Source organism: Ranitomeya variabilis, chromosome 7 (assembly GCF_051348905.1).
Source record: "Ranitomeya variabilis isolate aRanVar5 chromosome 7, aRanVar5.hap1, whole genome shotgun sequence".
In the NCBI taxonomy this organism is placed as follows: domain Eukaryota; kingdom Metazoa; phylum Chordata; class Amphibia; order Anura; family Dendrobatidae; genus Ranitomeya; species Ranitomeya variabilis.
In genome coordinates this window covers 31,059,887-31,077,320 of record NC_135238.1, presented here as the reverse complement: position 1 = coordinate 31,077,320, position 17,434 = coordinate 31,059,887, and the positions used below count along the sequence as shown (strand labels likewise).

General features: G+C 50.7%; 3 protein-coding genes across 3 annotated transcripts; 1 reads left to right on the top strand and 2 right to left on the bottom strand.

Annotated features, from left to right (window-relative positions):
• Positions 1-1,494: 1,494 nt before the first annotated feature.
• On the top strand, positions 1,495-2,336 carry LOC143784886 (histone H2A type 1). Its single transcript, XM_077273513.1, has one exon. The coding sequence runs from the start codon at positions 1,506-1,508 to the stop codon at positions 1,896-1,898; it is 393 nt and encodes a 130-aa protein (XP_077129628.1). The 5' UTR covers positions 1,495-1,505; the 3' UTR covers positions 1,899-2,336.
• Positions 2,337-12,034: 9,698 nt separating this feature from the next.
• LOC143786191 (histone H3) lies at positions 12,035-12,445 on the bottom strand. The gene has a single exon (XM_077275480.1). The coding sequence runs from the start codon at positions 12,443-12,445 to the stop codon at positions 12,035-12,037; it is 411 nt and encodes a 136-aa protein (XP_077131595.1).
• Positions 12,446-13,745: 1,300 nt separating this feature from the next.
• Positions 13,746-14,448, bottom strand: LOC143784885 (histone H1.5-like). Its single transcript, XM_077273512.1, has one exon. It carries the CDS (start codon positions 14,413-14,415, stop codon positions 13,768-13,770), a length of 648 nt encoding a protein of 215 aa, XP_077129627.1. The 5' UTR covers positions 14,416-14,448; the 3' UTR covers positions 13,746-13,767.
• Between the last annotated feature and the right edge of the window lie 2,986 nt (positions 14,449-17,434).

The window sequence follows — 17,434 nt, the reverse complement described above, 5'->3', positions numbered from 1 at the left end:
CTCAGAACATTACACTGTGGTGTCAGGATCTCACAGGTCAGGCAGTTACATTATCGGCCGTCACATCCTCCTCACAGGATTCCTGCTCAGTTACTGATCGTCCTTCTGTTCTATCACTTTTCCTCCCCCGCTTCATCCAGTGTCAGGACAGGCGGCTCTCGGGCAATATATCCACATGTAGAAGCTCCGAGAATGAGGAGGGGAACAGCGAATCATAGGATACATATCCCAATATAATCGCAGGATAAGATCCTCTAGCACCAGATGTAATCATGTATAACGGATGTCACAGATCTCACAGGGTTAATATGACAGGACTAGATAAAATCACTGCAGTGCAGAGAGCTCCGATCACAGGTCTGACTGTAAGATGCCCAAGTCCTGGTGACTCCCATCCTGGCACAAATGCTGTTTCTTATATTGATCTACAAAATAAATATAACACGATTTCCAGGGATATGGGCTGTGCCGTAATATTTCCCTGATCAGATCCGTGTGAGATGAACAGGGCAACGAATATTCACAGGGAATGTGGCTGTATGAGGCAGCTGGATAGATGGACGGCCTGTGTACCGGGTACGGAGACTCCTGTGTGATGACCACGTCCTGGACACTAATGTTTGGATGGATGGCGCCTCTGAGGACTATTATAACCTCACCAGGATAATAATGGCCACCGATCCCGGTGTTTGGGGGCAGACAGCTGGGAAGGCAGGACCCGGTATTATCAGTGGGGCAGAGCTGCCCCCACCGGTATCCACAGCGACCGCCGCTACCAGCAGAGGGGCCGGTAATAATCCGACGGACAAAGAACAGAGATTGAGCGGGAAATTCAAAACAAGCAACGGATCTGTGATCAGCCAATGAGCGAGAGACATCCGCAGGCGCCGACCAATCCCAGATACAGGAATATCCGCCTCCATTTAACTCCTCAGTGGCCGTGTGTGTGCTGCTCCCCACTACACACTTGCTTTACAGAAGCGGCGACTTCCCCCACCCCAGACCCGGCAGCGTCACATCAGGCTCCTGGTAGAACATAAGAGACTTGTTTTACGGGCAGTGATAGGATCAGCGCGGACACCGCAGGGAATCTGCTCCTGTATAGATGGAGCGGAGTAAGAAGCCCTGACAGGGATTAACCCCTCTCCCGCCAGCCTGTCAGTGCAATTCATGACTGATAGAAGACACAATTCTAACGAGTGCAAATTACAAATCAACAGAATATTTCTGCATTTTCTTCTGCTCCAAGACAAATATCTGTTTTCACCCCTTATCTATTCTGCTCAAAGCAAACGTTTTCTATTGTGTGAGAAACTCATTTGAGCAATGGAGCGGTAATAAGCTCCGCCCTCTGCAGCTCATTGGTGGTTCTCCAAGTCTCTTCTCCATTGGCAGCTTCAGATTCATCCAACGACAGGAGAGGAGGGCGGGGCAGCAGACTATATAAGGCGACACAACACGGTCTCTTCTACATTCGATTTTCTCTTTTTACAGTTCTCGCCATCATGTCTGGACGCGGCAAACAAGGAGGAAAGGTTCGTGCTAAAGCCAAGACCCGCTCATCCCGGGCAGGACTGCAGTTCCCAGTCGGCCGTGTGCACAGGCTTCTTCGCAAGGGCAACTACGCCGAGAGAGTCGGCGCCGGCGCTCCGGTCTATCTGGCCGCTGTGCTGGAGTATCTGACCGCCGAGATCCTGGAATTGGCCGGCAATGCTGCCCGGGACAACAAGAAGACCCGCATCATCCCCCGTCACCTGCAGCTGGCTGTGCGCAATGACGAGGAGCTGAACAGGCTGCTGGGTGGGGTGACCATTGCCCAGGGGGGCGTCCTGCCCAACATCCAGGCCGTGCTGCTGCCCAAAAAGACCGAGAGCAGCAAGGCGAGCAAGAGCAAGTGAGTGCCGCTTCTCCACGTCTGTCCACACACCCAAAGGCTCTTTTAAGAGCCCCCACATCCTCTTCCTGAGAGCTGTAATCGGCCGATGGTCCACACTAGCGTCTGCTAACACATGTGCCCCCGCGGTATCTGGAATTAGATACAACTATATACACGATCTGTGCTGCGGTCAGCAGAGGCCTGATGTCCATCCTGCCACATGTCTCCTGGTGATACCGCAGCGGCTGCTATTACCGCAGTATTCTATAATAAATGGTCCAGAGTGTGCGGCTAATACAGTAGATGACGGGAAACTCTCCCACCAGCATTAGTGGGGAAGCCGGGTTATCATGTAACCTTCAGTGCGGCTGCTAGTAAGTTATGTCCTAACATTCCCAAACAGATGGAACTTCTAGCAGACTGCCTCTTGTTTTGGTTCTCGGTTCTCCGAGTAATGGATGCCGGGGGTTAGTCACTGTCGGCGCAGTATAGGCATCTTCTGCAATAATCTGCATGTGCAGGTTCAGCAGGAGGCTCCTCTTTCAGTCATTTAATAAATTAAATCAACTGACATGTACCCGAAACATGCGGCCTCAGCACCGGAGCCGCTTATAGTTTGCGGACACGACCTATTCTATTACATATTGGTGTATATATGGGATCTATGTTTATCTCAGTGGCCGCCATCCATACCAGAGTCTAGTGATCAGGACGCGGTCACATAGGAGTCTACACTCCGAGGCCATTCATCAATCCAGCCGCTTTCACTATTCGCAGCCCTCCTACAACCCACACGGATCTGAGCAGGAAGATACAAGGTGTCAGAATCTCCTTTTACTCAACACCAGGACTTGGATGTCTGCTCCGTAGTATCAGCAGAATACGGTAGAGCTGTGCACAAATTACTATGAACGGCCCAGTGCGGATATATCCCTGTTCTCGATCATTAGAACAGCATCAACCAGCTTCAGAAGGAACAGACAGAACGTCTTAAAATGTACAGCGTATAAAGATGGTGTCCACGAACAGCCCCACCAGATTGGCCTCCTGCAGGGCCATCACGGCCGAGCTTATATTCTATACAGATTCCCTGCGGTGTCAGCGCTGATTATTACCTGCCCCTCTTCCCACATATTGGTAGCAGGATCTTCACTAATCGGGTCGTTTCCGCACCTTAGTCAACGATCACACGTTCAGTATTCGGTCAGTATTTCACATCATTATTTATAAGCCAAAACCAGGAGTGGGTGACGTGCTTCTATTATACTTTTCCTCTGATTGCTCCACTCCTGGTTTTGACTTACAAATACTGATAGTGTGAACGTCTCGGCAGCAGGAATAGGAAATTGCAGCCTTTCAAGAAGATGTGGGTGGCTCTGAAAAGAGCCTTTGGGTTGTCAGGACAGAAGAGAACACAATTAACCTCCGAAGCCGTAGAGAGTGCGGCCCTGGCGCTTGAGCGCGTACACCACGTCCATGGCGGTGACGGTCTTCCTCTTGGCGTGCTCGGTGTAGGTGACGGCGTCACGGATCACGTTCTCCAGGAAGACTTTCAGGACACCGCGAGTCTCCTCATAGATGAGGCCGGAGATGCGCTTGACGCCTCCTCTGCGAGCTAGACGGCGGATGGCAGGCTTGGTGATGCCCTGGATGTTATCACGGAGCACCTTCCTGTGCCGCTTGGCGCCGCCCTTCCCGAGACCTTTTCCTCCTTTGCCGCGACCAGACATCTTCTACAGTGAACAAAAACTGATTCCTGAGCCGCACGGACTCCTTCTTTATATGGAGGAGGAATGGACCAGAGAGAGAACTGCAGAGATGACGCGCTTCCAGGGCGAGATGTCTAGTACTAAATTAGCAGTAAAGCTCCTCCCTTTCGTCTCTGATTGGTTGAGCACAGAACGGTTGGCGATTTTGAATTTCCCGCTTATTGTCCTCTTCTTTTCCCACCTCTCTATTCTTCTCATCTCGGCGCCGCTGCTAGATCTGTTGGTTATTTAGATTTTTCCTTTCATTGTAGTTTGTCAAAAGTTAGAAAATAGAATTAAAAAAAATGTATTTTAGGGACAATGATCTACAGAAAACTCATCTGATCCCCGGCAGTCACTGTGGTGCCGGACTGGCGGCCATTACCTGTCACTGCAGAGCAGGGAGCTGCATGTAACCAGACCCCCGGCGGCTCCAGCTACAGAGAAGATGGGAAAACTGAAATACACGATAATTATATAACCACCCACCACAAATGTGATCTGTAGCGATGGGGGGAGGGATCTGCTCCGATCAGTGTCAAGCAGAATAGATTCACATAAAGGCGCCATCACCGATCTGGGGGACAAATGAGGTTATTAATAGAAACTAAACGCAGAGATCTCCGATCAGAACAAGAGAACAACCTAAAGCCGCAAGACTGCAGAGGCGGCACTAGGACCCCATTTACCCCTGCTGTACAGAAACCGCGCCTCCACCGCCACAGACCCGGGCTGTGCTCTGTACACACTTTACCCTGTCCTTATAAAACGTCAGTTATGTAATAGATGTCGCACACTTGGACTAGGTGAGAATAGAGAAGGGGCGGAGCGGTCACTGGAATATCGCGGATCACCTACAATATCGGAAACAGCAGCCGCCGTCTATTACCGGTTGCGACCGCGCTCCGTATATGGAGAATACGCGCAGAAAAGGGACCGTTCAGGACTCGGCTCATTTGTGGGAGGATTTGGTGGCTCTGAAAAGAGCCTTTGTGATACAGGCAGGTGTGGAGGACAGATCTAAGCTCTCTCCCCACGGAGAGCATTTGAGTTTAGCATCCTGGGACCACGCGTTATATGAAGACACAGAACAGAAAAAGCCACCGAGCGGGAACTGCCACACTGTAACCAACATTAGCCCCTCCCCTCCCTCTGCTGATTGGCTGAGCACATAACTGTTAGGGAATTTGAATTTCCCGCTCATCGTCGTCTCCGCAGCTTCTAAATGTCATTATGTAACTTCTTCCTCTGTAAAGAGAAGGATCCGGAATAGTCTGTAATCTTGACGGAGCGCAAAGGTCTCAGGTTATTTGGAGAATCATGAACTAAACCGAATCATGTTATAGCAGATGCCGGAGTCCCCAGAATATCAGATCTGGGGAGCAAAGGGTTAAATAACAGACACCACTGATCACAGCAACTCGCTCAGAACTGACAAGATCAGTAGTGAAGGCTCCGAGCTGTAGAGGAGCTCAGCCCCGGATCCCGCCATCACCCTCCTCATCATTTAGCCCTCACCTCTATTGCGCCACCTGCTATTTCTCCCGCCGCTAGGCTGAGAGACCCGGGCTGTGCAGCCGCAGACACGGCGGGAAGACTGAAGAGGACACAGGAGCATGGACGACGCCCGGTGTCGGGTCGGACGATCCGCTCTTGTATAGTGATCCCCCACTGGAGTCCCTGATTAGTGGCGCAGTATCCGCAGAAGCGGCGCTGGACATAGCGGGGAGCCGGTACACGGACTGATCGGTGGCCGCATCCTCCTCGCAGGTGATTTGTTGCTTCGGACATTCCCGCTCCGTTACTGCCGGTGCTCACCAGTTGTTTCTAGTTGGGGAAATGTCGCAGCGATCAGTCCTGGGCTCTGCACAAACAATCTGGTCAGCTGAGAGAGATCCGGGTGAGGAGCACAGGGGAGAGGCCGAGATCCGATCACTGCTCCTCCGCCTCTAGCAATAGGTGGCGTCCTCCGATCACTTGCGACAGTGAGAACATCAGTGAGAGAATCGCACCGACCCGATAGCAATAAAGTCACAACCGGCAGCAAACCGGCACACAGGATCTACCAAGGTAAAAGCTCCTATATGGAAGAATGCAGCACTATAGGGGGGTATACATCACTATGCATGGGTAAAAACGAGACATGGGGGTTTCCAGCGCTCTATGGAGGGTATGCAGTGCAACATGGTGTGTGTAGCACTATAAGGGGAGTATATAGCACATATGGACGGGGGGTTACAGTGCTACATGCGATACACAGCATTATGTGTAGGGTATACAGCACCGTCTGGAGTTTATACAATGCAATATGGAGTTGTAAAGCACTATATGAGGGTATACATTGCTATATGGGCATACATTGCACTATATGAGGGTATACATTGCTATATGGGCATATATCGCACTATACGGGGGTACGCAGCAGTATATGGGGAGTTACAGCACAGTCTGATGGAGGGGAGATTTATTTATGGAATAACCAATGAACTTCAGAGGGCGGAGCTTCTGATGTTGATCACCTGATTTTCTCACCCAATAGCACAGCGATCTGTCATCAGTGCTCATTTGCATGGACTGGCTATAAATGCTGCTGCTCTGGGACAGTCAGGATCATTTTCCTCTCACTTGTGACAAGAACTATTTGCTTTCATTATGGCTGATCCCAAATCTGCCCCAGCGCCCAAGAAGGGCTCCAAAAAAGCCGTGACCAAGACCCAGAAGAAGGACGGCAAGAAGCGGAGGAAGAGCAGGAAGGAGAGCTACGCCATCTACGTGTACAAGGTGCTGAAGCAGGTCCACCCCGACACCGGCATCTCCTCCAAGGCCATGGGCATCATGAACTCTTTCGTCAACGACATCTTCGAGCGCATCGCAGGGGAAGCCTCCCGCCTGGCTCACTACAACAAGCGCTCCACCATCACCTCCCGGGAGATCCAGACCGCCGTGCGCCTGCTGCTGCCCGGAGAGCTGGCCAAGCACGCCGTGTCCGAGGGCACCAAGGCCGTCACCAAGTACACCAGCGCCAAGTGATCGGCTCCTTCCTCTGCTCCTCACCCCAAAGGCTCTTCTAAGAGCCACCCACACCCTCACTAGAAGAGCTGCTTCTCCGCTGCCTCGTTAGGTTTTGTTCCGTCTTCATCTGGAGATGTGTCCTAGTGAGATGTAGATCGTGCGCGGTATTTGGCGTCCTGCTCCTCAATGATCTGCGGCCTTTCTGGCACACAGGTGTCTGGTTCCCGGGTTAGTAGCGCAGTAGTTGTTCCCTATAAGACCAGCTGCGGGGAGGGAGCGGGATGTGATTGGTTTCACCGAGCACAGGAGGTGGCTGCCGGCTCAAGCTCCAGTCTTATGAATTTAATTTTGGGGAAAAAAAACAACTGCTCAATAAATGTAAAATCGACGAAAAAAATACTCCAGCATCGTCACTATGAGAATATTCAGCGACCGATACTACAAGGGATCTCAGACATCTGAACGATGGGAACCCAATCTGCAGAGAATCTGGTTCTGGAATCAGCCGCCGCCGCCCCGCACTCCTCTCTATTCCCTGCTGTATCATCAGGGCTCCTACCAGATATTCAGACCTCCCAGCTCCCACCTGACTGTGGACTCCGATTCACTGACCACCTACAATCCCTACATCCGCCGATCTGCGCATCATCCTGCACTGGAGCTAAAACTGCCGAGGGAGATCGTCCCTTCTGCTCCCGGCACTTAGGGCATTGTGTGTGTTTGGGGACACGTCTGTTGGGAGCACAAGCTCCGGGATCTCCAGGATTCTGCTCTAAGTCACATGTCCGTTCATCCCTTCATGGTTTCATTCATTAGAGCAGATCGGGAAGCGCTGTATGTATCAAGTCCCCGAGCAGCTCCATCCCCAGAAGAGTCTCATGCAGAATCATAGAGAAAAGACTCGGCTCCATCTAATCCGGTTACAACCTCACCAGAATAATAATGGCGACCGATCAGGAGAACAATCCCCGTGTTTGGGGGCATGACAGAAACCTAACAGATTTATGGGGGATATATCCGCACACTGCCTCCCAGAGACCTCTATGCACACAGTACAAGCCCCGGTGTGATGCGGTTACTACAGTCCTGCCGTGAGGTGAATGTGTTGATTCTGCTGCATATTATACTGAACGGGGGCAGCGAATATTCACAGGGAATGTGGCTGTATGAGGCGGCTGGATAGATGGACGCCCTGTGTACCGGGTACGGAGACTCCTGTGTGATGACCACGTCCTGGACACTAATGTTTCGGATGGCGCCTCTGAAGACTGTTATAACCTCCCCAGAATAATAATGGCAACCGATAAGAAAACCCATCCCCGTGTTTGGGGGCAGACAGCTGGGAGGGCAGGACCCGGTGTTATCAGCGGGGTAGAGCTGCCCCCACCGGTATACACAGCGACCGCCGCTACAGCAGAGGGGCCGGTAATAATCCGACGGACAAAGAACAGAGATTGAGCGGGAAATTCAAAACCAGCAACGGATCTGTAATCAGCCAATGAGCGAGAGACATCCGCAGTCGCCGACCAATCCCAGATACAGGAATATCCGCCTCCATTTAACTCCTTAGTGGCCGTGTGTGTGCGGCGACTTCCCCCACCCGAGACCCGGCAGCGTCACATCAGGCTCCTGGCAGAACATAGGAGACTTGTATTAGTCGGGCAGTGATAGGATCAGCGCGGACACCGCAGGGAATCTGCACAGGATAATAAGCGGGTGAGTGAGGAGCCTCCTCCTGTGTAGATGGAGCGGAGGAGAAGCCCTGACAGGGATTAACCCCTCTCCCGCCAGCCTGTCAGTGCAGATTGAGTGTCGCTCGCAGAACTCGGCCTCAGAATAATCTGCAGATAGCAGGAAATTAGCCCTTATTGATGGAGGACTTTGTGCAGTGATTGGGACAGATAATGGCGATTCCCCCATAGATCCAGGAAGCGGCTAGTCAGCGGTGGAAGGCTGTGAATTCAGGGAGATATCTCGGTAGTAGCCGCACCCACTGCTCTCTGAGGAGCCGGCTTCCCTCAGGAGCTTCGTCCCCGGTATAAACTGTACTTAGCCCTCGTGTGTGTGATCTCAGTAACATGGAGCCGGATCAGTCACTTCAGCCATGAATCTCTGCTCTGTGGTGACCGCAGATCTCCTGTGCTCGGTCCGATTGATGATCACATCCCGCAGCAGAACATTAGCGGCTCATTCCTTTGCCGGCGGAGGTTGTTTGTTCTCCGGATTTGTATCACATCCGGCTAAAGCGATTTCACCATTTCTATCTGCCCCGTGCAGGTCCAGTCCCCATCACAGCTGTGGGAGCTTCTGTGCGGCTCCTCTACCAGTGGCGCAGCGCTTTCTGTAGCTATAGACTCCTGTCCTCTCAGCTCTGGGTCCTAGTGCCGCTGCCTCCAGGGTTCCACTGGTAATGGCAGATTATTTATTATAAAGTAAATCGACTGACATGTGGCCCAAAAAATGCGGCCTCAGCACCGGAGCCGCCATCCATACCAGAGTCTAGTGATCAGGACGCGGTCACATAGGAGTCTACACTCCGAGGCCATTCATCAATCCAGCCGCTTTCACTATTCGCAGCCCTCCTACAACCCACACGGATCTGAGCAGGAAGATACAATGTCAGAATCTCCTTTACTCAACATCAGGACGTGGATTTCTGCTCCGTAGTATCAGCAGAATATGGTAGAACTGTGCACAAATTACTATAAACGGCCCAGTGCGGATATATCCCCCCTTACACATGTACAGCGTGTATAAAGCCTGCACTGGCAGTCACACAAGCACAGTGACCATTAGACCCCAGCAGTCAGGTGCAGCCTCTCATGTAAGATGTGGGTGGCTCTGAAAAGAGCCTTTGGGGTGTGAGCATGGAGCAGAGAACACAATTAACCTCCGAAGCCGTAGAGAGTGCGGCCCTGGCGCTTGAGCGCGTACACCACGTCCATGGCGGTGACGGTCTTCCTCTTGGCGTGCTCGGTGTAGGTGACGGCGTCACGGATCACGTTCTCCAGGAAGACTTTCAGGACACCGCGAGTCTCCTCATAGATGAGGCCGGAGATGCGCTTGACGCCTCCTCTGCGAGCTAGACGGCGGATGGCAGGCTTGGTGATGCCCTGGATGTTATCACGGAGCACCTTCCTGTGCCGCTTGGCGCCGCCCTTCCCGAGACCTTTTCCTCCTTTACCGCGACCAGACATCTTCCACGTAGTCAGCAGAACACGATGACTGAGCAGCGCAGAGTCCTTCCTTTATATAGCGAGTGAGCGGACCGGAGCGAGAACCGCAGAGATGACGCGTTTCCGGAGCGAGATTTCTAGTACTAAATTTGCAGTTAGCCCCTCCCTTTCGTCTCTGATTGGTTGAGCACAGAACGGTTGGCGATTTTGAATTTCCCACTTATTGTCCTCTTATTTTCCCGCTTCTCCATTCTTCTCACCTCGGCGCTGCTGCTAGATCTGTTGGTTATTTTGATTTGCGCTTTCATTGTAGTTCCTGCTGCTATTTTCCAGCTTGTTAGAAAGTAGAATACAAAAATGTATTTTAGGGACAATGATCTACAGAAAACTCATCTGATCCCCGGCAGTCACTGTGGTGCCGGATTGGCGGCCATTACCGGTCCCTCAGAGCAGGGAGCTGCATGTAACCAGACCCCCGGCGTCTCCAGCCCCAGAGAACATAGGAGAACTCAAATACACGATAATTACATAACGACCCACCCACCACAAATGTGATCTGTAGCGATGGGGGGAGGGAGAAAAGCGGAGACACAAAATCCAGCATCTACACAGAGAGCACAGCTGTATATAGTATATATAGTGCACATCACATCTGTACTGCCCAGATCAGCAGTGTAATAAGTGTCACTGATAATAGAGGAAAGTGTACAGTATATACAGCAGTGTACAGTGCAGTGTACAGTATATACAGCAGTATACAGTATATAAAGCAGTGTACAGTATATAGAGCAGTGTACAGTATATACAGCAGTGTGTACAGTATATACAGCAGTGTACAGTGTATAGAGCAGTGTACAGTATATACAGCAGTATACAGTATATAAAGCAGTGTACAGTATATAGAGCAGTGTACAGTATATACAGCAGTGTGTACAGTATATACAGCAGTGTACATTATATTGAGCAGTGTACATTATATGCAGCAGTGTGTACAGTATATACAACAGTGTGTACATTATATACAGCAGTGTACATTATATTGAGCAGTTTACATTATATGCAGCAGTGTGTACAGTATATACAGCAGTGTGTACATTATATAGAGCAGTGTGTACATTATATACAGCAGTGTGTACAGTATATAGAGCAGTGTGTACAGTATATAGAGCAGTGTGTACATTATATACAGCAGTGTGTACAGTATATAGAGCAGTGTGTACATTATATACAGCAGTGTGTATAGTATATAGAGCAGTGTGTACAGTATATACAACAGTGTGTACAGCATATACAGCAGTGTGTACATTATATTGAGCAGTTTACATTATATGCAGCAGTGTGTACAGTATATACAACAGTGTGTACAGCATATACAGCAGCGTGTACATTATATTGAGCAGTGTACAGTATATACAGAGCAGACAAAGAGGGAGTTAAGTATTGTTGAGCGGCGCCGTGGCTCAGTGGTTAACACTGCAGCCTTGCAGCACTGGTGTCCGTTTTTTTTCTTTAGTTTCCGGACGGACAGATATCGGAAATGTGTTTGTGTCCTGCGATCACTGGTCACTTACGTTCCATACAGGAGTCTAATAGGTAGATATATATCCAGGTCCAGGGATCACAGAAAAACGTATTTGGAAATAATACAAAAAAACTCACAAACTGCATAAGGAGTCACAGGGGATGTACACTTACACTAGGCAGACGCGGTTCTGACTTACTAATAAATACGTTTTTATGGGATGCCTGGAGCTGGATCTGTCCCCCACTAAATGATTCAGTGTCTCGTGTCCCTTTCTACTTTTGGGTGAGATGACGTTTTACCTTTTTCCTTCTACTTAGTCTAGATAGGTTTTCAGTATCAAGGGAGAAGTATCAAGGGAGAAGTATCCGCTTTCAAAAATACAAGGAACATAACTTTCCCTCTTTCCATAGTGACTCCATCACACCGGAGTGCCGGGAATATAAGGAAACGAGGTCCAGCAGTTTAGAGAGAACTTATAAGGGGATGAGGAGTCTCTAAAACGCTGATTGATTTTATCTAGGCAAAACGACTATAGAACTGCTGCAAACTCCTGCAGAGAAATGAACAACTAGTCCGGATACATGATGCATTCAGGATCAGCCCTGTGTGGCGGAGGTTAGGAATGAGCTCGTCTGGAGGGAGGATTTGGTGGCTCTGAAAAGAGCCTTTGTGGTACAGTCAGGTCTTGAGAACAGATCTAAGCTCTCTCCCCACGGATCCGGCGGGCCAGCTGGATGTCTTTGGGCATGATGGTGACCCTCTTGGCGTGGATGGCGCACAGGTTGGTGTCCTCAAACAGCCCCACCAGATAAGCCTCGCTGGCCTCCTGCAGGGCCATCACGGCCGAGCTTTGGAAGCGCAGATCAGTCTTGAAGTCCTGGGCGATCTCTCTCACCAGTCGCTGGAAGGGAAGTTTACGGATCAGCAGCTCGGTGGATTTCTGATAGCGGCGGATCTCACGGAGAGCGACTGTTCCCGGGCGGTAACGATGGGGCTTCTTCACTCCACCAGTGGCCGGAGCGCTCTTCCTGGCGGCCTTAGTGGCCAGCTGCTTGCGGGGAGCTTTCCCTCCGGTGGATTTACGGGCGGTCTGCTTGGTTCTGGCCATAGCTCTGTATAGAAGAGAACAGAAGTGATGAGAGGAGCGGAGAGAGCGGGATATTTATACTCCTCTGCTCCTAGTCTCGCTCCATGTGGACACGCCCCCTGCATACCATTGGTTATTTTGTAGAAGGTGAGCAGCCAATAACGTGTGATGTCCGCGACCAATCACTGCACAGAGAAGGTTCAGCCTGACTCACACTTCAGATATTACTTGCTGCTCTGAAACACAGGGTCGCATCAAATCTCCAGGCGGCTAATACAGCGGAAGCTCCGGTTCTAGATTCCCAGTGCCCGGAGCTGTACAGTGGCTCCTCTATAATCAGTCACTGAGGCTTCAACTCTCACATCGGAGTAATAACCTCACACCCTTATTACTGAGATGAGGGTTACATGTGGTGATAACTGATTAGGATGATGCAAGTGTCGTGATCTCTGCTGCACATCGGCCCCTTCCCTCCATTAATGACACAGAATTGTCACCTGTAGGCACTGATCATACAGCTCTGCGGGGAGGTGGTGGCACTGATCATACAGCTCTGCGGGGAGGAGGTGGTGGCACTGATCATACAGCTCTGAGGGAAGGAGGTGGTGGCACTGATCATACAGCTCTGCGGGGAGGAGGTGGTGGCACTTATCATACAGCTCTGCGGGGAGGAGGTGGTGGCACTGATCATACAGCTCTGCGGGGGGGAGGTGGTGGCACTTATCATACAGCTCTGCGGGGAGGAGGTGGTGGCACTGATCATACAGCTGAGGGGAGGTGGTGGCACTGATCATACAGCTCTGAGGGGAGGTGGTGGCACTGATCATACAGCTCTGAGGGGAGGTGGTGGCACTGATCATACAGCTCTGCGGGGAGGTGGTGACACTGATCATACAGCTCTGCGGGAAGGACGTGGTGGCACTGATCATACAGCTCTGAGGGAAGGAGTTGGTGGCACTGATCATACAGCTCTGCGGGGAGGTGCTGGCAATTATCATACAGCTGAGGGGAGGAGGTGGTGGCACTGATCATACAGTTCTGAGGGGAAGAGGTGGTGGCACTGATCATAAAGCTCTGCGGGGAGGTGCCGGCAATTATACAGCTGAGGGGAGGAGGTGGTGGCACTGATCATACAGTTCTGAGGGGAGGAGGTGGTGGCACTGATCATACAGCTCTGAGGGGAGGAGGTGGTGGCACTTATCATACAGCTCTGCGGGGAGGTGGTGGCACTGATCATACAGCTCTGAGGGGAGGAGGTGGTGGCACTGATCATACAGCTCTGAGGGGAGGAGGTGGTGGCACTGATAAGAGCCTTTGTGGTATAAGTACAGGAGCAGCTCCGCTTATTTCTTAGCCGCTGGCTTCTTGGCTTTCGCAGCCTTCTTAGCCGGACTCTTGGCAGCTTTGGGTTTGGCCGCCTTCTTAGCCGGACTCTTCGTCGCCTTCTTGGGCTTAGGAGCGGCTTTCGGCTTCTTGGGGCTCTTGGCCGCTTCCTTGGCAGCTGCTGCGGGCTTCTTGGCCTTTTTCGGGCTCTTCTTGGCCGCGGTCGGAGCCTTCTTTAGCTTCTTCGGAGATTTGGCGGCTTTCTTGGCAGCAGCGGGTTTCTTGGGCTTGGCCGCAGCTGCTGACTTCTTCTTGGCCACTTTCTCCTTCGTCTCCTGTTTCTTGTTCAGCTTGAAGGACCCGGAGGCGCCGCTGCCCTTCACCTGGAGGAGGGCGCCCTTGGTGACCAGAGACTTGACGGCCAGCTTCAGGCGGCTGTTGTTCTTCTCTACATCGTATCCTCCGGCAGACAGAGCCTTCTTCAGGGCGGCCAGAGACACCCCGCTGCGCTCCTTGGAGGCGGACACGGCTTTCACGATCAGCTCGGAGACGCTGGGGCCGGAGGGTTTATGGCTTTTCTTGGCGGCGGATTTCTTCGGCTGCTTCTTGGATTTGGCGGCCGGTTCTGCGGGAGGGGGAGCGGCGGCTGGCGCGGTCTCTGCCATCATGTGCTGCGGAAACAAAACGAAAATTTCTTCTGATAGGAAGGAAAACACTGAGGCCGGAGCTGGAGGCGCCTGTATATGTACAGGCTTACTGCGCACTGATTGGCTGCTGAGCTGCACCGTCCTGAGCATCTATTGGCTGACACTAGACACAGGCCCCGCCTCATCCCAGCTGAGTCCGAGTGAAGCTCCGCTCTCCCCTTGTGCTTCCCTGCCCGGGAGAAAAGCCCTTTACCGGCTAACACCGGACAGCAGAGCGCGCTTCCTCCATCGCTTCTCCTGCTCCAACATCTCCACCGACCGTTTGTAGCCGTCACTAACAGAGAAGTCGGGAAAGAGCGGAGAGGAAATCCCGGGATCATCGCCGACGTCCTCCCGATCTGCACATCGCTGTGTATCCGGGGAGATAAATCTGCTGCGGGAGCTCGTTCCTCCTATTCCCGGCTCTTGTCACCATCACAGGGATCTTTACTCCAATGTCTATCGTACAGGAAGCTGATTGTACGATGTGGGGACGAGCTGGAGCTGCTGAGAGCCCAGAAGGGTAACACAGGCGACGGCCTCCGCTGACTGCCCCCTCCCTGACCTGTGATATCACTGTACCCCGTATGTGCAGAGTATTGGGGGGACACGTGTTCCACATCAGTAGATGATCCACATCGGGGGCTCACTGCAATCACCTGCCTGATATCGTGTCTTACCCCGTGTGAAGCTGTGACCGCTGCGGCCTGTAATGGAGGGAAGAGCTCTGATAAGGCGACAGCTTCACAGTGCGACTCTCCGGGGAGGAAACTGTGAACTATTAACGGATTTATGTGACCCCCACTATTGTGCAAAAGGGGAATATCGGGAGAAAAGCGGAGACGCAAAATCCAGCGTCTACACAGAGCACAGCTGTATTTGTATATAGTATATATAGTGCAACACATCACATCTGCACAGCCCAGATCAGCAGTGTAATAAGTGTCACTGATAATAGAGGAGAGTGTACAGTATATACAGCAGTGTACAGTATATAGAGTAGTATGTACAGCATATAGAGCAGTGTATGCAGTATATACAGCAGTGTGTACGATATATAGAGCTGAGTATATAGAGAAGTTTATACATTATATAGAGCAGTATGTACAGTATATAGAGCAGTGTATGCAGTATATAGAGCAGAGTGTACAGTATATAGAGCAGTGTACAGTATATACAGCAGTGTGTACAATATATAGAGCTGAGTATATAGAGACGTTTATACATTATATAGAGCAGTATGTACAGTATATAGGGCTGAAAGTACAGTATATACAGCAGTGTGTACAGTATATAGAGCAATGTACACATTATATAGAGCAGTATGTACAGTATATACAGCAGTGTGTACAGTATATAGAGCAGTGTGTACAGTATAGAGCAGTCTCTCCTCTCTTTCTCTCTCCTTCTCTTCTCTCTCTCTTTCGCTCTATCTCTCTTTCGCTCTATCTCTCTTTACCTCTCTTTCTCTGTCTCTCTTTCTCTCTGTCTTTCTCTCTGTCTTTCTCTCTCTCTCTCTCTCAGGGAGAGATGATCAATCCTTCATGTCAGCACCTCTCCAGAATGAGGCTGATCTACTAGTTTTTCTAGGCACCGCCATCTGCACTTGGGGTGCTGCTGTAATCCCTTTCATTATCCTCGTTTTTCTCTTTTTCTCTCCTCTCTTTTAATCTTTCTCTCTCCTTTCTCTCTTTCTATCTATCTCTATCTCTCTTACTTTCTTCATTTCTTTCTCTCTCACTCTTTCTTCTCTCTCTTTCTTTTTCTCTCTCTCCTTGTCTCTTTCTTTATCTCGTTCTCTCTCTTTCTTTCTCTCTCTTTCTATTTCTCTCTCTCAGAGAGAGATGATCAATCCTTCATGTCAGCACCTCTCCAGAATGAGGCTGGTGTACTAGATTTTCTAGGCACTGCCATCTGCGCTCGGTGCTGCTGTAATCCCTTTCATCATTATAGTTTTTCCTCTGCACGTTTCCACATCCAGCCAAGTGATCGCTGGGTCCATTATACCCATCAGCATTGGCGATACTTCAATATGTTGCAAAGGAGAAGACAGAAGTGGTGATAACCCGCCTCTGTCTTCCCTAAAGTGTCTCCGCTGTGGTGCGGGATGATATGCTATGGAAATTTAATAATCATTAATTGTGTCCTCCCAACAGGATCTGGTGCCCCATCTAATGGACATTCTATGTCATGGCACGGAAGGTTTCCCCAGGAGGGCGGTGGTGAAAGTGTTTACTAATTGACTATGGAACGGTGACATGCAAATCTCCAAGACTCGGACACCGTGCTGTCCCAGATTCTGGAGACGACGTGCAGGGAATTGGATTGGGAGGTGAAGGTGAACGCAATGGACTTGGCAGATTCCTATATGTCCCAAACATTGGAGATGGGGCCATCCCTAACGTGCCCTTACACTATAGTCCTGCCATCTAGCAGAAGCTCAGGTTCCATCTCAGACGCTCTGGTTACCTGTGAACGAGTCGGGCTTTTCCAGGCCTTATTGACTTGTCTTTGTGACTCTGAACGGCCAGTGGCATTAAAGGCTTGTGAAATCCTTCTCGCTGTGAAGTCCAAACTGTGCACAAATGGTCCAGAGTGTGCGGCTAATACAGTAGATGACGGGAAACTCTCCCACCAGCATTAGTGGGGAAGCCGGGTTATCCTGTAACCTTCAGTGCGGCTGCTAGTAAGTTATGTCCTAACATTCCCAACAGATGGAACTTCTAGCAGACTGCCTCTTGTTTTGGTTCTCGGTTCTCCGAGTAATGGATGCCGGGGGTTAGTCACTGTCGGCGCAGTATAGGCATCTTCTGCAATAATCTGCATGTATAGATTCAGCAGCGTTAGAAGCAGCAGGAGGCTCCTCTTTCAGCCACTTAATAAAAGAAATCAACTGACATGTGCCCGAAAACATGCGGCCTCAGCACCAGAGCTGCTTATAGTTTGCGGACACGACCTATTCTATAACATTCGTGTATATGGGATCTATGTTTATCTCAGA